Source organism: Bufo bufo, chromosome 10 (genome assembly GCF_905171765.1).
Source record: "Bufo bufo chromosome 10, aBufBuf1.1, whole genome shotgun sequence".
In the NCBI taxonomy this organism is placed as follows: Eukaryota; Metazoa; Chordata; class Amphibia; order Anura; family Bufonidae; genus Bufo; species Bufo bufo.
Genome location: NC_053398.1, coordinates 129,893,356 through 129,913,690, shown reverse-complemented (window position 1 = coordinate 129,913,690; position 20,335 = coordinate 129,893,356). Strand labels below are relative to the sequence as shown.

General features: G+C 44.9%; 2 protein-coding genes across 6 annotated transcripts in view; one reads left to right on the top strand and one right to left on the bottom strand.

Annotated features, from left to right (window-relative positions):
- The window catches only part of LOC120981117 (fatty acyl-CoA hydrolase precursor, medium chain-like), a 675,808-nt gene that overhangs the window by 311,473 nt on the left and 344,000 nt on the right, over positions 1 to 20,335 (bottom strand). The gene's annotated exons all lie outside the window — the stretch shown is intronic.
- The window catches only part of LOC120981115 (fatty acyl-CoA hydrolase precursor, medium chain-like), a 289,738-nt gene that overhangs the window by 230,228 nt on the left and 39,175 nt on the right, over positions 1 to 20,335 (top strand). For 2 of the 5 annotated variants that reach the window (XM_040410611.1, XM_040410608.1), the window contains exons 2-4: positions 15,927 to 16,131; positions 16,538 to 16,658; positions 17,041 to 17,174. The exons of 1 other annotated variant lie outside the window; for it this stretch is intronic. In XM_040410611.1, the coding sequence (XP_040266545.1) occupies positions 16,130 to 16,131; positions 16,538 to 16,658; positions 17,041 to 17,174 (257 nt within the window). In that variant the 5' untranslated portion in view covers positions 15,927 to 16,129. The remainder of the gene's footprint in view (positions 1 to 15,926; positions 16,132 to 16,537; positions 16,659 to 17,040; positions 17,175 to 20,335) is intronic. 2 more of the 5 variants (XM_040410612.1, XM_040410613.1) reach the window with 1 other exon arrangement.

Below are 20,335 nucleotides of genomic sequence, written 5' to 3'. Positions count from 1 at the left end.
GAGGATAGAAAATGAAAAATTGGTATAGCGTGATAAAAATAAAAATGAAAATAGAAATAAAAAATGGTAATTCTTAATGGCCATAATGGCCTAATTATTAATGCAAGGTGATGTATGTAATAAAACTTTAGAAGTAGAAAAAAGCGGGGGGGGGGGGGGGGGAGCGTTTCACATCACATGATAGTTTGCAGCATGTCTGGAAACACTATGTTTTTGAAATTTCTTTTTTATGTTTGACCTGTGTTTATTAAGCCTATTGCGTAATGTTTGAATAGTGCGCCCAAGTATTGTAGGCCACACGGGCATTGTTCTGCTTCGCGTTATTGAACTGTTGTATAACACTAGTCAGACAGTCTAACAATAATTCAGAAGTCAAGAAACATGAGACATCAGATCTGTATGTATTCTTTGTTCTGAATAACTTTGTAAAACTACAACATAAGCACAAACATATGTGTCAGTACATTAAACATTATACAACAGCTTCATTCCATCAGTGATTGTACTCTAGGACAATTCCATCATAAGTCCAGGAATAGCTCAGAGCTCCACTGTATGCTGCTTGCTAGATCCAGACGCAATCATGAAATGGAGGATAGGAAGTTCCAGGTTAAGGGACCATTCACACGTCCGTAGTGTACTGCGGATCCGCAATAAACCCGTCCGACACCCCCCATAGAACTGCCTATTCTTGCCCGCAATTGCGGACAAGAATAGGACATGTTCTATTTTATTGCGGAGCCGCGGCCCGGAAGTTCGGGGCCGCGCTCAGGAAATGCGGATGCGGAGAGCACATACTGTGCTCTAAGCATCAATTCCTGCCCCATTGAGAATGAATGGGTCCGCACCCCTTCCCGATATTGCGGAACGGATGCGGACCCATTTGCGGACGTGTGAATGGACCCTTAAGGTTACTGTCTCTCTATGTGAAAATTACCACTTCCTGTAAAGTCCTGATTTAACTAGGCCTAATAATAACTAACTCTGACCACTAGATGGCAGCAACATCAAAATAACATTGCAGTATAATCCATTACAGTACATTGCATACATTTACTTTCAACAATATGGGCAGAACACTCCCTGTCTAGCATAATTTATTATGACACTACTTTATGTAACTACTGCAATGCAGAAAAAAACACATAAACAGGAAAATGTATATGCAAAGAAGGGGAGCAGTAACGATTTAAAACTTAGCTTTTAATGTGTCTATTCTCCCAGGGAGGGAGTAAAAGACCCCTTACAAACAAAAAACACAAAAAGACAGACAAGACCCCTGGAGGGTTGCGCCGCGTGTGTAGCGCTGCGCACCAACCCAGGTGTCGTCCTCCCTAGGCCTATGGTGGTTAACACAAGGGCCTATGGTGGAGGGACCATGTGATCCCTAGTATCTGGAACCTATGAGATAATAGGGAATCAAGTAATTAAGAAATGGAAAGGTCTTACCAGTTCTTAAGACGGCCTCACTTAAATAACCACATGTAATGGGTTAGTACAGGAGGAGGTCACAAGGAGCAGGTAGGTACTTCTTCAGATGTCCATAGGTAGAGGAAAACATCCGAGGTGTCCAGACGGCCGGGTACTAGAGTAGCCTCAGAAACGAAACTAACCCTAGTACCTCCCTACTTGACCTAACCTGGCACTAGTGACCTAACACGGGGTCCGTGCCCCGCAAGGGGTGGCCTCGTCCGGAACCTTGCCCTGATATGGAATCCCTAGGTAACCCTATCACAGGGTGACTAAGGGCAGGATGCTATATATCAAGGCCCGTAGAGATATTGTGTTAAATACCATAAAGTGAAGAAAATAGACACAATAAAAGTGCGTGTCTACTGACATGTAAGCGTGTCCCGACGCGTTTCTTTAGTATAACATATCCTAAGTACACTTATTTAAGCCAAAGGCCCCATAAGTCATCAGGGGACACGGGGCTTAGTGTTATGGCTCCTGTCAGTCCAATTATTGCCACTGTATTCGGTATCCCAGTGTAGCAAATATATGGGGGTATTTATTCAGAGAAATTACTCCACATAAAGATAGACCATTGACAGTGTGAGGCATGTAAGATGGTGTACCTATAGAGAAACATAGACAACAGTATAAATTAATATCTAAGTCTAAGTGCCCATGCTGCCCACATAGTGGTGGGTGCGAGTAAGTACTCACATAACTACTGGAGCGGTGTCACCCAATGTCCAGAGTTGGCGGCATGGAGGTTCACCACGTCGTCCGTCACAGATTGCACGCCTGACATATGTGCAGGGGCGCGCTGTATTTGAATGAGAGGAAGGGGAGGGACGCCGGTCAGTGCGCCTGCGCCATATATGACGCCGCCCCACGTGACCGGACCAAGTCACATGATCGGGCCAAACGGGGGTGCGGCGTTCCCACAGGGCGCATGCGCCAAGAGACACGGCGATAGCGGGTAAGGCCGAGAGGCAGGCACCTAATGTGACGCAGCCGCGTCATCATGTCTACCGGGCCACCCGATGGGCGCAACTCAGGGGGGAGTGGACTAGAGATCCTCAGACCGCCCCTGTACGAGGCGCCACTTGCAGCTCAGACTGCAGATAGAGGGGGTGGAGCTGAACAAAACAAGGAGAATAGGGTTATAGACCGAGTAGCTACTACACAACTCAACCCCTAGAAGGGGAGAGATTGACCCCTCGATTGTGCGACAAAATGGGACATTTTGGTGGGCTAAAGTACTAACTAGCCTGAAAGGGGAAAAAGACAGGCAGCTAACCAAGAGGACATGGTATTACCAACTCCAGATAGATAAGTAAAACACTATGAATAAAACTGCACATGACCGGTGCAGTGATATGTAGTGAGGAAAATTTATATATAGCAGCCGAAATGTAGTTGTTCGTTCAGGCCATGGGGGTGGGATGTATTGAGTTTAAAGATCCACCAGCATTCACGCTGAAGGATCCGTCTGTACCAAACGCCGCCCCGAAATGGTTTATTCACCCGTTCAATTCCCATAAACTTAATGGCGGATGTACGGCCACCGTGTAGCGAAAGAACGTGCCTGGCTACCGGCGTGTCCCTTCCATTACGGATATCTCCTAAGTGCTCGCTCATCCTTTTGCGGAGTTCCCTCCGGGTTTTGCCCACATAGCGTTGGCCACACTCGCAGCTAAGTAGGTATATCACCCCTACGCTGCGGCAGTTAATAAACTGTTTGATCGTGTGGGCATTGTCCGGAGGGTTCGCCGCAAAGGATTTGCCCTTGACCAACCATTCACAAAAGCTACAGTGGCCGCATTTGTAGCAACCCATAGTATTTCTGTCCAGCCATGTCCCTTGGGTCGCAGCGGGACTAAAATGGCTGTGTACTAATTTGTCCCTTAGGTTGGCCCCCCCTTCTGAATGTTACCGAGGAGTGCGGGCTCAGGATTTCGGCTAGGTCGGGGTCCATCAAAAGGGTCTCCCAGTTGCGACCCAGAATACATTTTACTTGGGTTGCGGCCGAGTCGAAGGTGCCAATTATCCTTATTGTTTTTGTTGAGTCTGTATTAGGGCGTGTGGTGGGATATAGAAGAGTAGTTCTACTACGTCCCATGGCCTTTTGATATGCTTGTTTCAGTATTCTATCCGGGTAGCCCCGTTCTAAGAACCTAGCTCTCATGATGGATGCCTGTTGTTTAAATTCACTGAGTTCAGAGCAGTTACGTCTAAGACGAATGTATTGACCAAAGGGGATTCCACGTTTGAGTGGCGCGGGGTGGCAACTATCCCACCTCAATAGTGAGTTGGTTGCCATTGGTTTGCGGTATATCGTTGTCTTTAACCCGCCCACATCATCCCTAGAGATAGCGATATCTAAAAAGGGAAGGTTATCCCTCATGATGGAGGAGGTGAACTTCAGTCCAATAGAGTTGATGTTTAGCTCTTGGATGAAGCTGTCAAACTGCCCCTCGGTCCCGCTCCACAGAATGAATATGTCATCTATGTAGCGGGACCAAAGGGCAACGTGTCTGGTAGACTCACTAGGCGTGTCTCCAAACACCACTGTCTCCTCCCACCAGCCCAGGAGCAAGTTGGCATACGAGGGCGCACAAGAACTGCCCATCGCCGTGCCCCTGAGCTGGTGGTACGTGCGGCCATCAAAAAGGAAAAAATTCCTGGTGAGGACAAATTGCAGAAGCTCCAGGACGAAGTCGCTATGTGCCGAATGCTGGCACCCCCTTGCTCTTAGAAAGTGTGCGGCAGCCCCCAGGCACTTGTCGTGGGGAATGGAGGAGTATAGCGCCTCGACGTCAACCGACGCCAAGAGCCAATCGGGTTCTATACAGATGTGCTCCAATTTAGTTAGAAGATCCCCAGTGTCCCTTATATAGGAGGGCAGTGCTTGCACAAATGGGCTAAGGAGACGGTCGACATAGATGCCCGCATTCTGTGAAAGAATAGGTGAATAAACCGTTTTGGGGGGGCGATTGGGACAGACGGATCCTTCAGCGTGAATGCTGGTGGATCTTTAAACTCAATACATCCCACCCCCATGGCCTGAACGAACAACTACATTTCGGCTGCTATATATAAATTTTCCTCACTACATATCACTGCACCGGTCATGTGCAGTTTTATTCATAGTGTTTTACTTATATATCTGGAGTTGGTAATACCATGTCCTCTTGGTTAGCTGCCTGTCTTTTTCCCCTTTCAGGCTAGTTAGTACTTTAGCCCACCAAAATGTCCCATTTTGTCGCACAATCGAGGGGTCAATCTCTCCCCTTCTGGGGATGAGTTGTGTAGTAGCTACTCGGTCTATAACCCTATTCTCCTTGTTCAGCTCCACCCCCCCTATCTGCAGTCTGAGCTGCAAGCGGCGCCTCGTACTGAGGCGGTCTGAGGATCTCTAGTCCACTCCCCCCTGAGTTGCGCCCATCAGGCGGCCCGGTAGGCGTGATGACGCGGCTGCGTCACAATAGGTGCCTGCCTCTCGGCCTTACCCGCTATCGCCGTGTCTCTTGGCGCTTGCGCCCTGTGGGAACGCTGCACCCCCGTTTGGCCTGATCAGGTGACTTGGTCCGGTCACGTGGGGCGGCGTCATACATGGCGCAGGCGCACTGACCGGCGTCCCTCGCCTTCCTCTCATTCAAATACAGTGCACCCCTGCACATATGTCAGGCGTGCAATCTGTGACGGACGACGTGGTGAACCTCCATGCCGCCAACTCTGGACATTGGGTGACACCGCTCCAGTAGTTATGTGAGTACTTACTCGCACCCACCACCATGTGGGCAGCATGGGCACTTAGACTTAGATATTCATTTATACGGTTTTGTCTATGTTTCTCTATAGGTACACCATCTTACATGCCTCACACTGTCAATGGTCTATCTTTATGTGGAGTAATTTCTCTGAATAAATACCCCCATATATTTGCTACACTGGGATACCTAATACAGTGGCAATAATTAGACTAACAGGAGCCATAACACTAAGCCCCGTGTCCCCTGATGACTTATGGGGCCTTTGGCTTAAATAAGTGTACTTAGGATATGTTATACTAAAAAAACGCGTCGGGACACGCTTACATATCAGTAGACACGCACTTTTATTGTGCTTACTTTCTTCACTTTATGGTATTTAACACAATATCTCTACCGGCCTTGATATATAGCATCCTGCCCTTAGTCACCCTGTGATAGGGTTACCTAGGGATTCCATATCAGGGCAAGATTCCGGACGGGGCCACCCTTGCGGGGCACGGACCCCGTGTTAGGTCACTAGTGCCAGGTTAGGTCAAGTAGGGAGGTACTAGGGTTAGTTTCGTTTCTGAGGCTACTCTAGTACCCGGCCGTCTGGACACCTCGGATGTTTTCCTCTACCTATGGACATCTGACGAAGTACCTACCTGCTCCTTGTGACCTCCTCCTGTACTAACCCATTACATGTGGTTATTTAAGTGAGGCCCTCTTAAGAACTGGTAAGACCTTTCCATTTCTTAATTACTTGATTCCCTACTATCTCATAGGTTCCAGATACTAGGGATCACATGGTCCCTCCACCATAGGCCCTTGTGTTAACCACCATAGGCCTAGGGAGGACGACACCTGGGTTGGTGGGCAGCGTTACACACGCGGCGCAACCCTCCAGGGGTCTTGTCTGTCTTTTTGTGTTTTTTGTTTGTAAGGGGTCTATTACTCCCTCCCTGGGAGAATAGACAAATTAAAAGCTAAGTTTTAAATCGTTACTGCTCCCCTTCTTTGCATATACTTTACCTTCCTGAGCGGTACCTAGGCGAACTGCCCCTGCAGTCAAATATCCTGGGAAAGACACCATTTATATTTTTAAACAGGAAAATGGAATCCTAGCTAGTCTGAGACTAAAACTATAATGTCAGTTATAGGTCTAATATAAATTCTGGCCGTCCCATTTTTTTGAATCTTGACCTCCACCTTTCTAACCTTGCCATCTCTGCTTGGTAGTGCATTGATAACAAGTCCTATGGGCCACTCATTCTTGCCCTCTTGACTGTCCTTCAACAGAACATCACCCACTTTTACATTTGGGCGATCCTCAGTCCATTTCCTACGGCGCTGCAAAGTTGGATGTTGACATGGCTTCAGTTAGCTCTATGTGTACAGCTCGGGGGGACAAACAAGTGAAAAGGACTGCCCATAGCTTGCTGTCCACGCTGCCTCCTCTAGTGCGACGGGTTAAAACTGACCACGGACCAAACACATCTAAGCCCACATTGGTGAATGGTGGTTGAGCAATTACTCTGTGGCTGTTGGAAGCGATTTTATGAAGACGCAGATTGGATTCTGCCAGCATTTGCTTGATTCACTGAGGATGGAAATTGCATCTTCAGGTGTGCTAGCAGAAGCGAGTCCATCATCTACATAGAAATGCCTCAATACAAAATGATTGGCTTCTTGTCCATAGCACAGTAAGGGCCTGTTGCCAAATACGTGCACTTTCATTCTGTACTCGACAATTTCTTTGTCTATGTCAGTGGTCGGCAAAGTGCGGCTCGCGAGCCACAAGCGGCTCTTTAGACCCTTGAATGCGGCTCTTTGGTGCGGGCTCCCACGGCGAAACCATCCCATCCTGCACTACAGAGGAATCTTGCCTGTGGGATGCATTTGCGTTCCACAAAGCAAGAGAGAGGGCGTGTTGCTCCTGCAGCGGGTCCAGAGTCCTGCCCTTGCACCTCTGTCACTGACCTGACATCAGTGACATTGCTCCGCCTCTCCCTCTCCTCAGTTTTTATGATGGACAGTGACCAGCAACAGGACGGCCCGGAGTGGGCGGAGCTACAATAGCCACGCCCCCTTTTCTACACGCGATTCCTGCAGCCTGATTGAACCTTCCAATCTTCCATGCCCAGCATGCTGAACATCAGTTGGATTGCCACAACTGCACCAGTGATGTGAGTAGCAGGGGAATTACTGCGGTTATATCCAGCTTTCCCAGACTGTGCACATGTGACCTGCAGTACAGTAGGAAAGCTGGGTGAATTATATCATGAAATGTCATCCAGCTTCCCTGCTATCCTGCATGGCAAAAGTGCAGAGGCATAAGAGTATGGGGGAGAGGCACAGCAGGAAAGCTGGGTGTCTATATATGTGTATTGTATATGTGTGCGACCATGTATGTGGTGACTGTGTGCATGACTGCGTCCATGTATGTGGAGAGTGTGTGTATGACTGCGTCCATGTATGTGGAGAGTGTGTGTATGAGTGCGTCCATGTATGTGAAGAGTATGTGTATGACTGCGTCCATGTATGTGTGGAGAGTGTGTGTATGAATGCATCTATGTATATGGTGAGCGCATGTATGAGTGCGTCCATGTATGTGGAGAGTGCGTGTATGACTGCGTCCATGTATGTGGAGAGTGCATGTATGACTGCGTCCATGTATGTGGAGAGTGCGTGTATGACTGCGTCCATGTATGTGGAGAGTGCATGTATGACTGCGTCCATGTATGTGGAGAGTGCGTGTATGACTGCGTCCATGTATGTGGAGAGTGCGTGTATGACTGCGTCCATGTATGTGGAGAGTGCATGTATGACTGCGTCCATGTATGTGGAGAGTGCGTGTATGACTGCGTCCATGTATGTGGAGAGTGCGTGTATGAGTGCGTCCATGTATGTGGAGAGTGCGTGTATGAGTGCGTCCATGTATGTGGAGAGTGCGTGTATGACTGCGTCCATGTATGTGGAGAGTGCGTGTATGAGTGCGTCCATGTATGTGGAGAGTGCGTGTATGAGTGCGTCCATGTATGTGGAGAGTGCGTGTATGACTGCGTCCATGTATGTGGAGAGTGTGTGTATGAGTGCGTCCATGTATGTGAAGAGTATGTGTATGACTGCGTCCATGTATGTGTGGAGAGTGTGTGTATGAATGCATCTATGTATATGGTGAGCGCATGTATGAGTGCGTCCATGTATGTGGAGAGTGCGTGTATGACTGCGTCCATGTATGTGGAGAGTGCATGTATGACTGCGTCCATGTATGTGGAGAGTGCGTGTATGACTGCGTCCATGTATGTGGAGAGTGCGTGTATGAGTGCGTCCATGTATGTGGAGAGTGCGTGTATGAGTGCGTCCATGTATGTGGAGAGTGCGTGTATGACTGCGTCCGTGTATGTGGAGAGTGCGTGTATGAGTGCGTCCATGTATATGTTGAGTGTGTGTATGACTGCGTCCATGTATGTGGAGAGTGCGTGTATGAGTGCGTCCATGTATGTGGAGAGTGCGTGTATGACTGCGTCCATGTATGTGGAGAGTGCATGTATGACTGCGTCCATGTATGTGGAGAGTGCGTGTATGACTGCGTCCATGTATGTGGAGAGTGCATGTATGACTGCGTCCATGTATGTGGAGAGTGCGTGTATGACTGCGTCCATGTATGTGGAGAGTGCGTGTATGACTGCGTCCATGTATGTGGAGAGTGCATGTATGACTGCGTCCATGTATGTGGAGAGTGCGTGTATGACTGCGTCCATGTATGTGGAGAGTGCGTGTATGAGTGCGTCCATGTATGTGGAGAGTGCGTGTATGAGTGCGTCCATGTATGTGGAGAGTGCGTGTATGACTGCGTCCATGTATGTGGAGAGTGCGTGTATGAGTGCGTCCATGTATGTGGAGAGTGCGTGTATGAGTGCGTCCATGTATGTGGAGAGTGCGTGTATGACTGCGTCCATGTATGTGGAGAGTGTGTGTATGAGTGCGTCCATGTATGTGAAGAGTATGTGTATGACTGCGTCCATGTATGTGTGGAGAGTGTGTGTATGAATGCATCTATGTATATGGTGAGCGCATGTATGAGTGCGTCCATGTATGTGGAGAGTGCGTGTATGACTGCGTCCATGTATGTGGAGAGTGCATGTATGACTGCGTCCATGTATGTGGAGAGTGCGTGTATGACTGCGTCCATGTATGTGGAGAGTGCGTGTATGAGTGCGTCCATGTATGTGGAGAGTGCGTGTATGAGTGCGTCCATGTATGTGGAGAGTGCGTGTATGACTGCGTCCGTGTATGTGGAGAGTGCGTGTATGAGTGCGTCCATGTATATGTTGAGTGTGTGTATGACTGCGTCCATGTATGTGGAGAGTGCGTGTATGAGTGCGTCCATGTATGTGGAGAGTGCGTGTATGACTGCGTCCGTGTATGTGGAGAGTGCGTGTATGAGTGCGTCCATGTATATGTTGAGTGTGTGTATGAGTGCGTCCATGTATGTGGAGAGTGCGTGTATGAGTGCGTCCATGGCTGCAGTATGAAAGGTACAGAGGCTAAAATACTTGTGGATATGTAGAGGTAAATCAGACATGTCTATTACAATTGCAGCGCATGCACTACTTTTTTGCGGTGCGGAGGCACAGCCAGAAGCTCCACGGAAGCACTCTGTAGCTCTCATATCCCGGATCCTGGACCCATCATGCATGTGTGGAAAGTGTGTGTAGCCCGCATCCTGGACCCATTCACTTCAGCATGCTCTTCCTTCCTATATATTTTAGGTTTTAAAAATGTGGCTCTCCAAAAAAAATTCAATCGTGGTTTTGGCGATATTTGGCCCAGTTGACAAAAAAGTTTGCCCACCACTGGTCTATGTCATTGTCTTTGTACCAGAGAAAACGTAGAAAGTCCCTGTGGTCTTCTCTGACAAGAAAACAATAAAACATTTGTTGCACATCTGCTGTGAAAGCAATTGGTTCTTTTCTGAAGCGCATAAGGACACCTAGCAAAGCATTGTTTAGGTCAGGGCCACTTAAAGGGGTTGTCCGGGATTGGGGACATTGTTGTAATTGTACAACAGTAAAACAAATATTACACACATGACTGTCCTACCTTTGCCACACATGTCTGATGCCCCGTTTTCATATTGCAAATTCTAAGCCGGAAGTGCCTATTTTCTCATAGTCAGTGACGTACCGGGACCCTTGCTGCAGAGCGAAGCCTCTTCTTCCGCTTCCCAGGGAGCCCGGTGACGTCACCAACAGCCTCTGTAATTATTCAGATCGCAGGGAGGGGCGGTAACTAGGCTGGAAGACATTGCGCTAAGCCACGCCCCTCCAGCCCAGTGACGTCACCATCAGCCTCAGTAATTATGCAGATCGCAGGGAGGGTCTACTAAACTGGTCATCACGAGGTATTGGAAATCCCCGACTGTCCCTCAATTGAGAGAAGTAACAGATCTAGTTAATTCTTCCTGCACATATGAAAAAATGATTGCCTACATGAATCACGCTTACCCACGTTTTGAAAAATCGTGGAAATCCTGGTTATCGTCCACCCACACAGTCATACCTAGCCAATAAACCCTAATTGTTTTCTATCTTGGAGATCGCTGAGTTTAATTTATATGTTGTATGTTTTTCCCTCATGTTTTCTTCCATGAACAAACATACTATATGAGACTATTTTCAATCGAATGTAACTCATTGTACTGGGCCTACGATCTTATTCTACTACATATGTACTTGAAACATGTCGAGATTATTCACATTGTGACATTCATGGAACTCAGAAAAGAAGATTTGTGAGACGCACAGGACTGAGGAAAAGTCAGGAGGAGGTGCTGCCAGTAAAGAGGATCCGCCCTTCCTCTAAAAGTGTATAAATAGTGATAAAAAGTATACTGGGCACACTCACTTATGCAGAATCATACACTTTATTTATACATATATAAAATACAATCAATTGGTCTATGAACGCATTAACACAATAAAACCATAAATGGGTAAAATGGAATAAAATATATAACACCCTAGAGTCACTAGATTTTCGACAATAAATACAATAAATATAACCAGCCGTAATGAGACTGAAGATGGAGGGTGATCAGTCCATGCAAAGCGAAAAATCGGGAGATCCCGACTGGTGGCTTATGCTAGTTTGGTAACTAGCCTCGCAATGTCATATAAGATTTACAGTCCTGACTCGTTGGAGGAGAGTAAAAATACTGTGGTTAGAGCAATTCACTTAGGTGAGTGTTTTCGCGGCGTCCCGCTTATACTCACTGTGCAGTGCGTTCTTTATGCTGGTAAACTTGGAGACCAGGAACGCTCTCAGGTGCTCCTGTAGTGGCTGGATAGTGCTGTGACTTTCTTCCCGTGTCTTTACAGTCTTCTGGCTACCGCTCCGTAGTAGCAAAGAGCCGGCCAGCAGTGGGACTCAAAGTTGCTTTCCTCACGTCGGCTGATCTGCGACACACTCCTGTGTATCCTCGTGTGTTGCGCTTGTAGCCGCCGGCGTGTCAGGGTTTGGTAAGACACAGAATCCTCAGTGGGTTTGAATTACTCTGGGGGTCTCTTTACCCAAACGCGTTTCGGGGTACTTGCCACTGAGGAAGGGGCAAGTACCCCGAAATGCGTTTGGTGAAGAGACCCCCAGAGTAATCTCAAAGAAGGATATGCTGGAGTTATAAAAAGCTGTGCGGTAATTCAAACCCACTGAGGATTCCGTGTCTTACCAAACCCTGACACGCCGGCGGCTACAAGCAGAAGGTGAGGGGCTCACTCACAGGCAGAAAACACCCGTTTTCCCCAAAACACAGAAAACACCTCAAAACCCCACATATCCCCATAAATTACATCCCTGGATAGCTCTGATCTGGGCGAACAACATATCCAAAAATCACCCAGATCCGAGCAGGGGTTCCGGAATTCCATGGAAGTCACATTTGACCGACCGCAAGCATGGCTTTCCTGCCCAAAACAGTTCCACAGATTTAGGCTCGATTCGTGCATACTTTTATTGAAAGCGTCTTGTTCGGTAGATACCATTTGCCGAACCACATAGCAAAAAGACACAAGCGAGCCTTTTTACCAAGGAGTAACAAAGTTTTAGTATATGGGCCATAATCCTGAGGCAAAAGGCTGGCAAATAGGCCCCTCCAAAACCCAATGGCGAGGTTACTTTTGCCACATGCTCGTACATAGGAGAACTATTTTAGTTTTTATATTCTTTTACATAGGAGGCAGTATTATATTAGTTATATTCTTGTACATAGGAGCAGTATTATATTAGTTATATTCTTGTACATAGGAGGCAGTATTATAGTAGTTATATTCTTGTACATAGGAGGCAGTATTATAGTAGTTATATTCTTGTACATAGGAGGCAGGGATGGACTGGGACAATAAAGTGGCCCTGGACTTCAGCCAGACCGGCCCACTGACCGGCCCACCGGGGGCGGAGCAAATAAAGGGGCGGGGCTCACATACATCCATTCAGCGGAGCAAATAGAGGGGCGGGGCTCACATCCATCCATTCTGCTAAACGGGGGGCGGAGCAGCAGTAGGGGCGGGGCTCATATCCATTTATTCAGGTGAGCCGGGGGCGGAGCACCAGGAGGGGAGGGGCTCACATTCATTCAGCTGCGCTGGAGGGCGAAGCAGGAGGCGGGGCTCACATCCATCTATTCAGCTGAGCCGGGGGCGGGGCTAACATCTCTCTTCAGTCTATCAGGGCCTCGCTGATAACCGCCCCGCCCCCGTCTGGAAGTGATGCCGCCGCTGCTGCGCTGGAGGGCGAAGCAGGAGGCGGGGCTCACATCCATCTATTCAGCTGAGCCGGGGGCGGGGCTAACATCTCTCTTCAGTCTATCAGGGCCTCGCTGATAACCGCCCCGCCCCCGTCTGGTAGTGATGCCGCCGCTGAGTGTACTGTGCGTGCAGGGGGGTCGTGCGGCCAGGGCCCCCTGATGGCGGCCCTGGCCGGCCCATAATTCGATCGGCCCACCGGGATTCTCCCGGTACTCCCGATGGCCAGTCCATCGCTGATAGGAGGCAGTATTATAGTAGTTATATTCTTGTACATAGGAGCAGTATTATAGTAGTTATATTCTTGTACATAGGAGGCAGTATTATAGTAGTTATATTCTTGTACATAGAAGCAGTATTATAGTAGTTATATTCTTGTACATAGGAGCTGTATTATAGTAGTTATATTCTTGTACATAGGAGGCAGTATTATAGTAGTTATATTCTTGTACATAGGAGCAGTATTATAGTAGTTATATTCTTGTACATAGGGAGCAGTATTATAGTAGTTATATTCTTGTACATAGGAGGCAGTATTATAGTAGTTATATTCTTGTACATAGGAGCAGTATTATAGTAGTTATATTCTTGTAGATAGGAGAAGTATTATAGTAGTTATATTCTTGTACATAGAAGGCAGTATTATAGTAGTTATATTCTTGTACATAGGAGCAGTATAATAGTAGTTATATTCTTGTACATAGAAGGCAGTATTATAGTAGTTATATTCTTGTACATAGGAGCAGTATTATAGTAGTTATATTATTGTACATAGGAGCAGTATTATAGTAGTTATATTCTTGTACATAGGAGCAGTATTATACAGGGAGTGCAGAATTATTAGGCAAATGAGTATTTTGACCACATCATCCTCTTTATGCATGTTGTCTTACTCCAAGCTGTATAGGCTCGAAAGCCTACTACCAATTAAGCATATTAGGTGATGTGCATCTCTGTAATGAGAAGGGGTGTGGTCTAATGACATCAACACCCTATATTAGGTGTGCATAATTATTAGGCAACTTCCTTTCCTTTGGCAAAATGGGTCAAAAGAAGGACTTGACAGGCTCAGAAAAGTCAAAAATAGTGAGATATCTTGCAGAGGGATGCAGCACTCTTAAAATTGCAAAGCTTCTGAAGCGTGATCATCGAACAATCAAGCGTTTCATTCAAAATAGTCAACAGGGTCGCAAGAAGCGTGTGGAAAAACCAAGGATCAAAATAACTGCCCATGAACTGAGAAAAGTCAAGCGTGCAGCTGCCAAGATGCCACTTGCCACCAGTTTGGCCATATTTCAGAGCTGCAACATCACTGGAGTGCCCAAAAGCACAAGGTGTGCAATACTCAGAGACATGGCCAAGGTAAGAAAGGCTGAAAGACGACCACCACTGAACAAGACACACAAGCTGAAACGTCAAGACTGGGCCAAGAAATATCTCAAGACTGATTTTTCTAAGGTTTTATGGACTGATGAAATGAGAGTGAGTCTTGATGGGCCAGATGGATGGGCCCGTGGCTGGATTGGTAAAGGGCAGAGAGCTCCAGTCCGACTCAGACGCCAGCAAGGTGGAGGTGGAGTACTGGTTTGGGCTGGTATCATCAAAGATGAGCTTGTGGGGCCTTTTCGGGTTGAGGATGGAGTCAAGCTCAACTCCCAGTCCTACTGCCAGTTTCTGGAAGACACCTTCTTCAAGCAGTGGTACAGGAAGAAGTCTGCATCCTTCAAGAAAAACATGATTTTCATGCAGGACAATGCTCCATCACACGCGTCCAAGTACTCCACAGCGTGGCTGGCAAGAAAGGGTATAAAAGAAGAAAATCTAATGACATGGCCTCCTTGTTCACCTGATCTGAACCCCATTGAGAACCTGTGGTCCATCATCAAATGTGAGATTTACAAGGAGGGAAAACAGTACACCTCTCTGAACAGTGTCTGGGAGGCTGTGGTTGCTGCTGCACGCAATGTTGATGGTGAACAGATCAAAACACTGACAGAATCCATGGATGGCAGGCTTTTGAGTGTCCTTGCAAAGAGAGGTGGCTATATTGGTCACTGATTTGTTTTTGTTTTGTTTTTGAATGTCAGAAATGTATATTTGTGAATGTTGAGATGTTATATTGGTTTCACTGGTAAAAATAAATAATTGAAATGGGTATATATTTGTTTTTTGTTAAGTTGCCTAATAATTATGCACAGTAATAGTCACCTGCACACACAGATATCCCCCTAAAATAGCTAAAACTAAAAACAAACTAAAAACTACTTCCAAAAATATTCAGCTTTGATATTAATGAGTTTTTTGGGTTCATTAAGAACATGGTTGTTGTTCAATAATAAAATTAATCCTCAAAAATACAACTTGCCTAATAATTCTGCACTCCCTGTAGTAGTTATATTCTTGTACATAGGAGCAGTATTATAGTAGTTATATTCTTGTACATACCGGTAGGAGCAGTATTATATTAGTTATATTCTTGTACACAGGAGCAGTATTATAGTAGTTATATTCTTGTATATAGGAGCAGTATTATAGTAGTTATATTCTTGTACATAGGAGCAGTATTATAGTAGTTATATTCTTGTACATAGGAGGCAGTATTATAGTAGTTATATTCTTGTACATAGGAGCAGTATTATAGTAGTTATATTCTTGTACATAGGAGGCAGTATTATAGTAGTTATATTCTTGTACATAGGAGCAGTATTATAGTAGTTATATTCTTGTACATAGGAGCAGTATTATAGTAGTTATATTCTTGTACATAGGAGGCAGTATTATAGTAGTTATATTCTTGTACATAGGAGCAGTATTATAGCAGTTATATTCTTGTACATAGGAGCAGTATTATAGTAGTTATATTCCTGTACATAAGAGCAGTATTATAGTAGTTAATATAGAAAAATGTTTTTGTTTCCAGATCAAAATGATGAAAGGCCATTAGTGACCACAAAATATGGAAAACTACGAGGTGTTACGGTGCCAGTAAAGGAAACATCAAGAGTCATTGATGTATTTTATGGAGTCCCTTTTGCAAAACCTCCAGTCGGACCTCTGAGATTTGCTAATCCAAAACCTCCTGAGCCCTGGAGCTCTGTTAGAGACGCCTCCAAGTATGCCCCCATGTGAGTCCATGTATTTGTGGTGCCGTTGAATATATACTGTATGTTCTTTGAATTCCAAGACATTTTAAGAACTTCTAAGGACAATTTTCTCATGACTGTATATACAGTACATATATTATAGCGAAGGGGGTGAACACATTTGCACTGACAACTGCTCAGCTTTTATTTATTTTGTTACACGCTGTATATTTTCATTCCATTGTAACAATGTGGACTATTCTCGGGTCCATTATGTAAAATATCAGTTAAAATCAATTTTACTTCCAGCTTCTAATGTAAGAAGACAAGAAAAGCACAGAGGGGGTGAAAACTTTCACAAGTAATTGTACACCACTTTAGTGATATGTATATTTACAAGACCAATGACCTAGATGGAGATACATTTCATTGTCTCTGTATATATCAGGTGTTTACAGATAGAACTGCCTCCGAGTAATCCCTCCTTACAGATGCCCCCGATCTCGGAGGACTGCCTGTACATGAATGTGTACACACCAACCGACAGACACAAGAAATCCAAATTACCTGTAAGTGCCAGAAATCAGAGGGTAATACCTTGATACTTCTTGTAATATTATAATTTTGAAATGTTTGTTCTCCAGCATAACTTGGACAGATGCAGGTGCTTAGGACATGTTGGGAGTTGTAGTTTTGCAGAGAATTTCTCTTAAATGTTGTCTCTTGGTCTTTATGTAGCTAGTAAGTGCAGACACAATAGCATCATTCAGTGCAGATACCATAGATCCCCACTCTTTACTTTATGTACGTGCCGTTTATTGCCATACATGTGAGTGATGTCATCTGCACCTTATAGACTGTCACCTTTCATGAGGTTCTCACATATGAGGTAGTGGCCCTTTAAGAATTATGGCTTTCCAATAAATGTTAATCTGTTCCCCTTTTCCCTAGGTCATGTTCTATATACACGGTGGTGCGATGGTGTTGGGGACGGCCAGTACATATGATGGCTCTGCACTTAGCGCCTATGAGAACGTAGTGGTTGTGACCATACAGTACAGGCTGGGGATCCCAGGATTCTTCAGGTAAAGCTCTATCACTGCTATATACTGCATGTTCAACAGAGATATGTACTGGTTACATATAGGGTTAATTTACACAAAATATTCCGTAATTAAGTAAATATATTTAATGACTAATCTTCTACTAAGTATCCATCTGTATTAAACTCCAGAGCAGCATTCACAATTCTGCTGGTTGAAATTGAAATTGAAAACAGTGAACAGACATTAACCTTAACCCTTTATGCGGTGGAGAAGGGGAAGTGGGGATGTCATGTACACCACTGCCTTGTCCCCTCGCCTTCCACTCAGGCTGAAAACTGAGCATAAATACCACCAGTATAGTCCAAATAGTCCAGGTATCCCAAACACACTGCCACCATCTATTGCATTCAAATTACATTTGGAGCCAATAGAAAGCCCAACAGCTATAAAAAAAACATCCAGCTGCTATGCTCTGATCTCATCCCTGCTACTTTTGCAGAAACAGTACTAAATAGCGCATGTGTACTGCCTCCTATGCTACATGCTAAATGGGGCATTAGTGTACATTTTGATCAAAAGGCAGAAGCCCATTCACCATGCCAAGGTTGCCTCTATGAGTGGGTCCTACTCCTAAAATTGGTCCGGCGCTGCCAACAGCCCCAACAGCGCCCCACTTGCAAGCAAGCACACAATAACCCAACCGTACGTTTTCTGTAATGGAGCTAGGTTTAGAGCACAAGGCAAAGTTTTAGGCTTTGAAGGCTATGGACACTTTTAGGGCAATTTTTTTAATTATTGCATTTTACTCATGTTAAAAAAAAATAATAATTCTATTGGTCTTTACTAAAAATATATATGTATATATATATATATATATATATATATATATATATACAGTACAGACCAAAAGTTTGGACACACCTTCTCATTCAAAGAGTTTTATTCATTTTCATGACTATGAAGGCATCAAAACTATGAATTAACACATGTGGAATTATATACATAACAAACAAGTGTGAAACAACTGAAAATATGTCATATTCTAGGTTCTTTAAAGTAGCCACCTTTTGCTTTGATTACTGCTTTGCACACTCTTGGCATTCTCTTGATGAGCTTCAAGAGGTAGTCCCCTGAAATGGTCTTCCAACAGTCTTGAAGGAGTTCCCAGAGATGCTTAGCACTTGTTGGCCCTTTTGCCTTCACTCTGCGGTCCAGCTCACCCCAAACCATCTCGATTGGGTTCAGGTCCGGTGACTGTGGAGGCCAGGTCATCTGGCGCAGCACCCCATCACTCTCCTTCATGGTCAAATAGCCCTTACTTTCAAAGTTTTCCCAATTTTTTGGCTGACTGACTGACCTTCAATTCTTAAAGTAATGATGGCCACTCGTTTTTCTTTACTTAGCTGCTTTTTTCTTGCCATAATACAAATTCTAACAGTCTATTCAGTAGGACTATCAGCTGTGTATCCACCTGACTTCTCCTCAACGCAACTGATGGTCCCAACCCCATTTATAAGGCAAGAAATCCCACTTATTAAACCTGACAGGGCACACCTGTGAAGTGAAAACCATTTCAGGGGACTAACTCTTGAAGCTCATCAAGAGAATGCCAAGAGTGTGCAAAGCAGTAATCAAAGCTAAAGGTGGCTACTTTGAAGAACCTAGAATATGACATATTTTCAGTTGTTTCACACTTGTTTGTTATGTATATAATTCCACATGTGTTAATTCATAGTTTTGATGCCTTCAGTGTGAATCTACAATTTTCATAGTCATGAAAATAAAGAAAACTCTTTGACTGAGAAGGTGTGTCCAAACTTTTGGTCTGTACTGTATATATATATATTATAAAAATATCAGCAGATTTTGTGATACTTGCGGCTCAGGTGAAGCCTTATCTCTGATCTCCTGACCTCATAAACACTCATTTAAGCCACATTCTTATCAGTTTGATAGGAGTTTAGCTATAATGAGTGTTTATGAAGTCAGGAGATCAGAGATAAGACTTCACATGAGCTGTCAGCTGAATGAACTCAGGAGGGACACTCTGCAAATAGACTGAGTTGTAACCACACGTATCACAACAACTGCTCTCTCTGCAACGCTCAAATTGTACCTGATTATGCAAATGATTAATCTGTAGGTTTTATCTGGAATGAGTTATGGCTTATGATAAATTAACTCACATTCCTGGTATTCAGTTGAAAAGCTTAGTTACCGGTTCAATGGTCTTGGGTGCAGAGATGGGGTCCACCTCGGTTTGGCAGTTGCTAATCGGAGTACAGCAGGGCAGCTTTATTCCTGCTCCCAGTAACCCATTTCCCAGTCTCATCAGGAATCTTCACAGGAGGATTCAACTGGATTATCACAGGGGATGTATATTCCCCTCACTGGTTCAGACACAAAGGGTCTTCCTTGTTACAGACAATGCTACATAATGGTGGCATCACAGTATAGAGAAGCACACGACTTGTACATTACATCACATGACAGATACGATAAGTTACTGGATAGAGGCGGGTCTCTAGGACATGACCAGATCCCTAATATTGCTAAAGACAACGTCACACCATTTACAAAACATTTTACATAAAATCCTCCACAGATATTAGAGACTACAAGGTAGGCCCCAACACAGGAGCGGTTAGTATAGTCTATATACAATATAATTAGCTGAATATGATGTAATTCAGCTCTGAAGAATGTAGGATTGTGACTGCATCTCTGGAGTCTAATACAGGATAAGAAATGTAATGTATGTACACAGTGAGTGCACCAGCAGAATAGTGAGTGCAGCTCTGGAGTATAATACAGAATATAACTCAGGATTAGTACAATATAAATAATGTAATTTATGTACACAGTGACTACACCAGCAGAATAGTGAGTACAGCTCTGGGGTATAATACAGGATGTAACTCAGGATCAATACAGGATAAGTAATGTATGTACACAGTGACTGCACCAGCAGAATAGTGAGTGCAGCTCTGGGGTATAATACAGGATGTAACTCAGGATCAGTACAGAATAAGTAATGTAATGTACACAGTGACTGCACCAGCAGAATAGTGAGTGCAGCTCTGGAGTATAATACAGGATGTAACTCAGGATCAGTACAGGATAAGTAATGTATGTACACAGTGACTCCACCAGCAGAATAGTGAGTGCAGCTCTGGAGTATAATACAGGATGTAACTCAG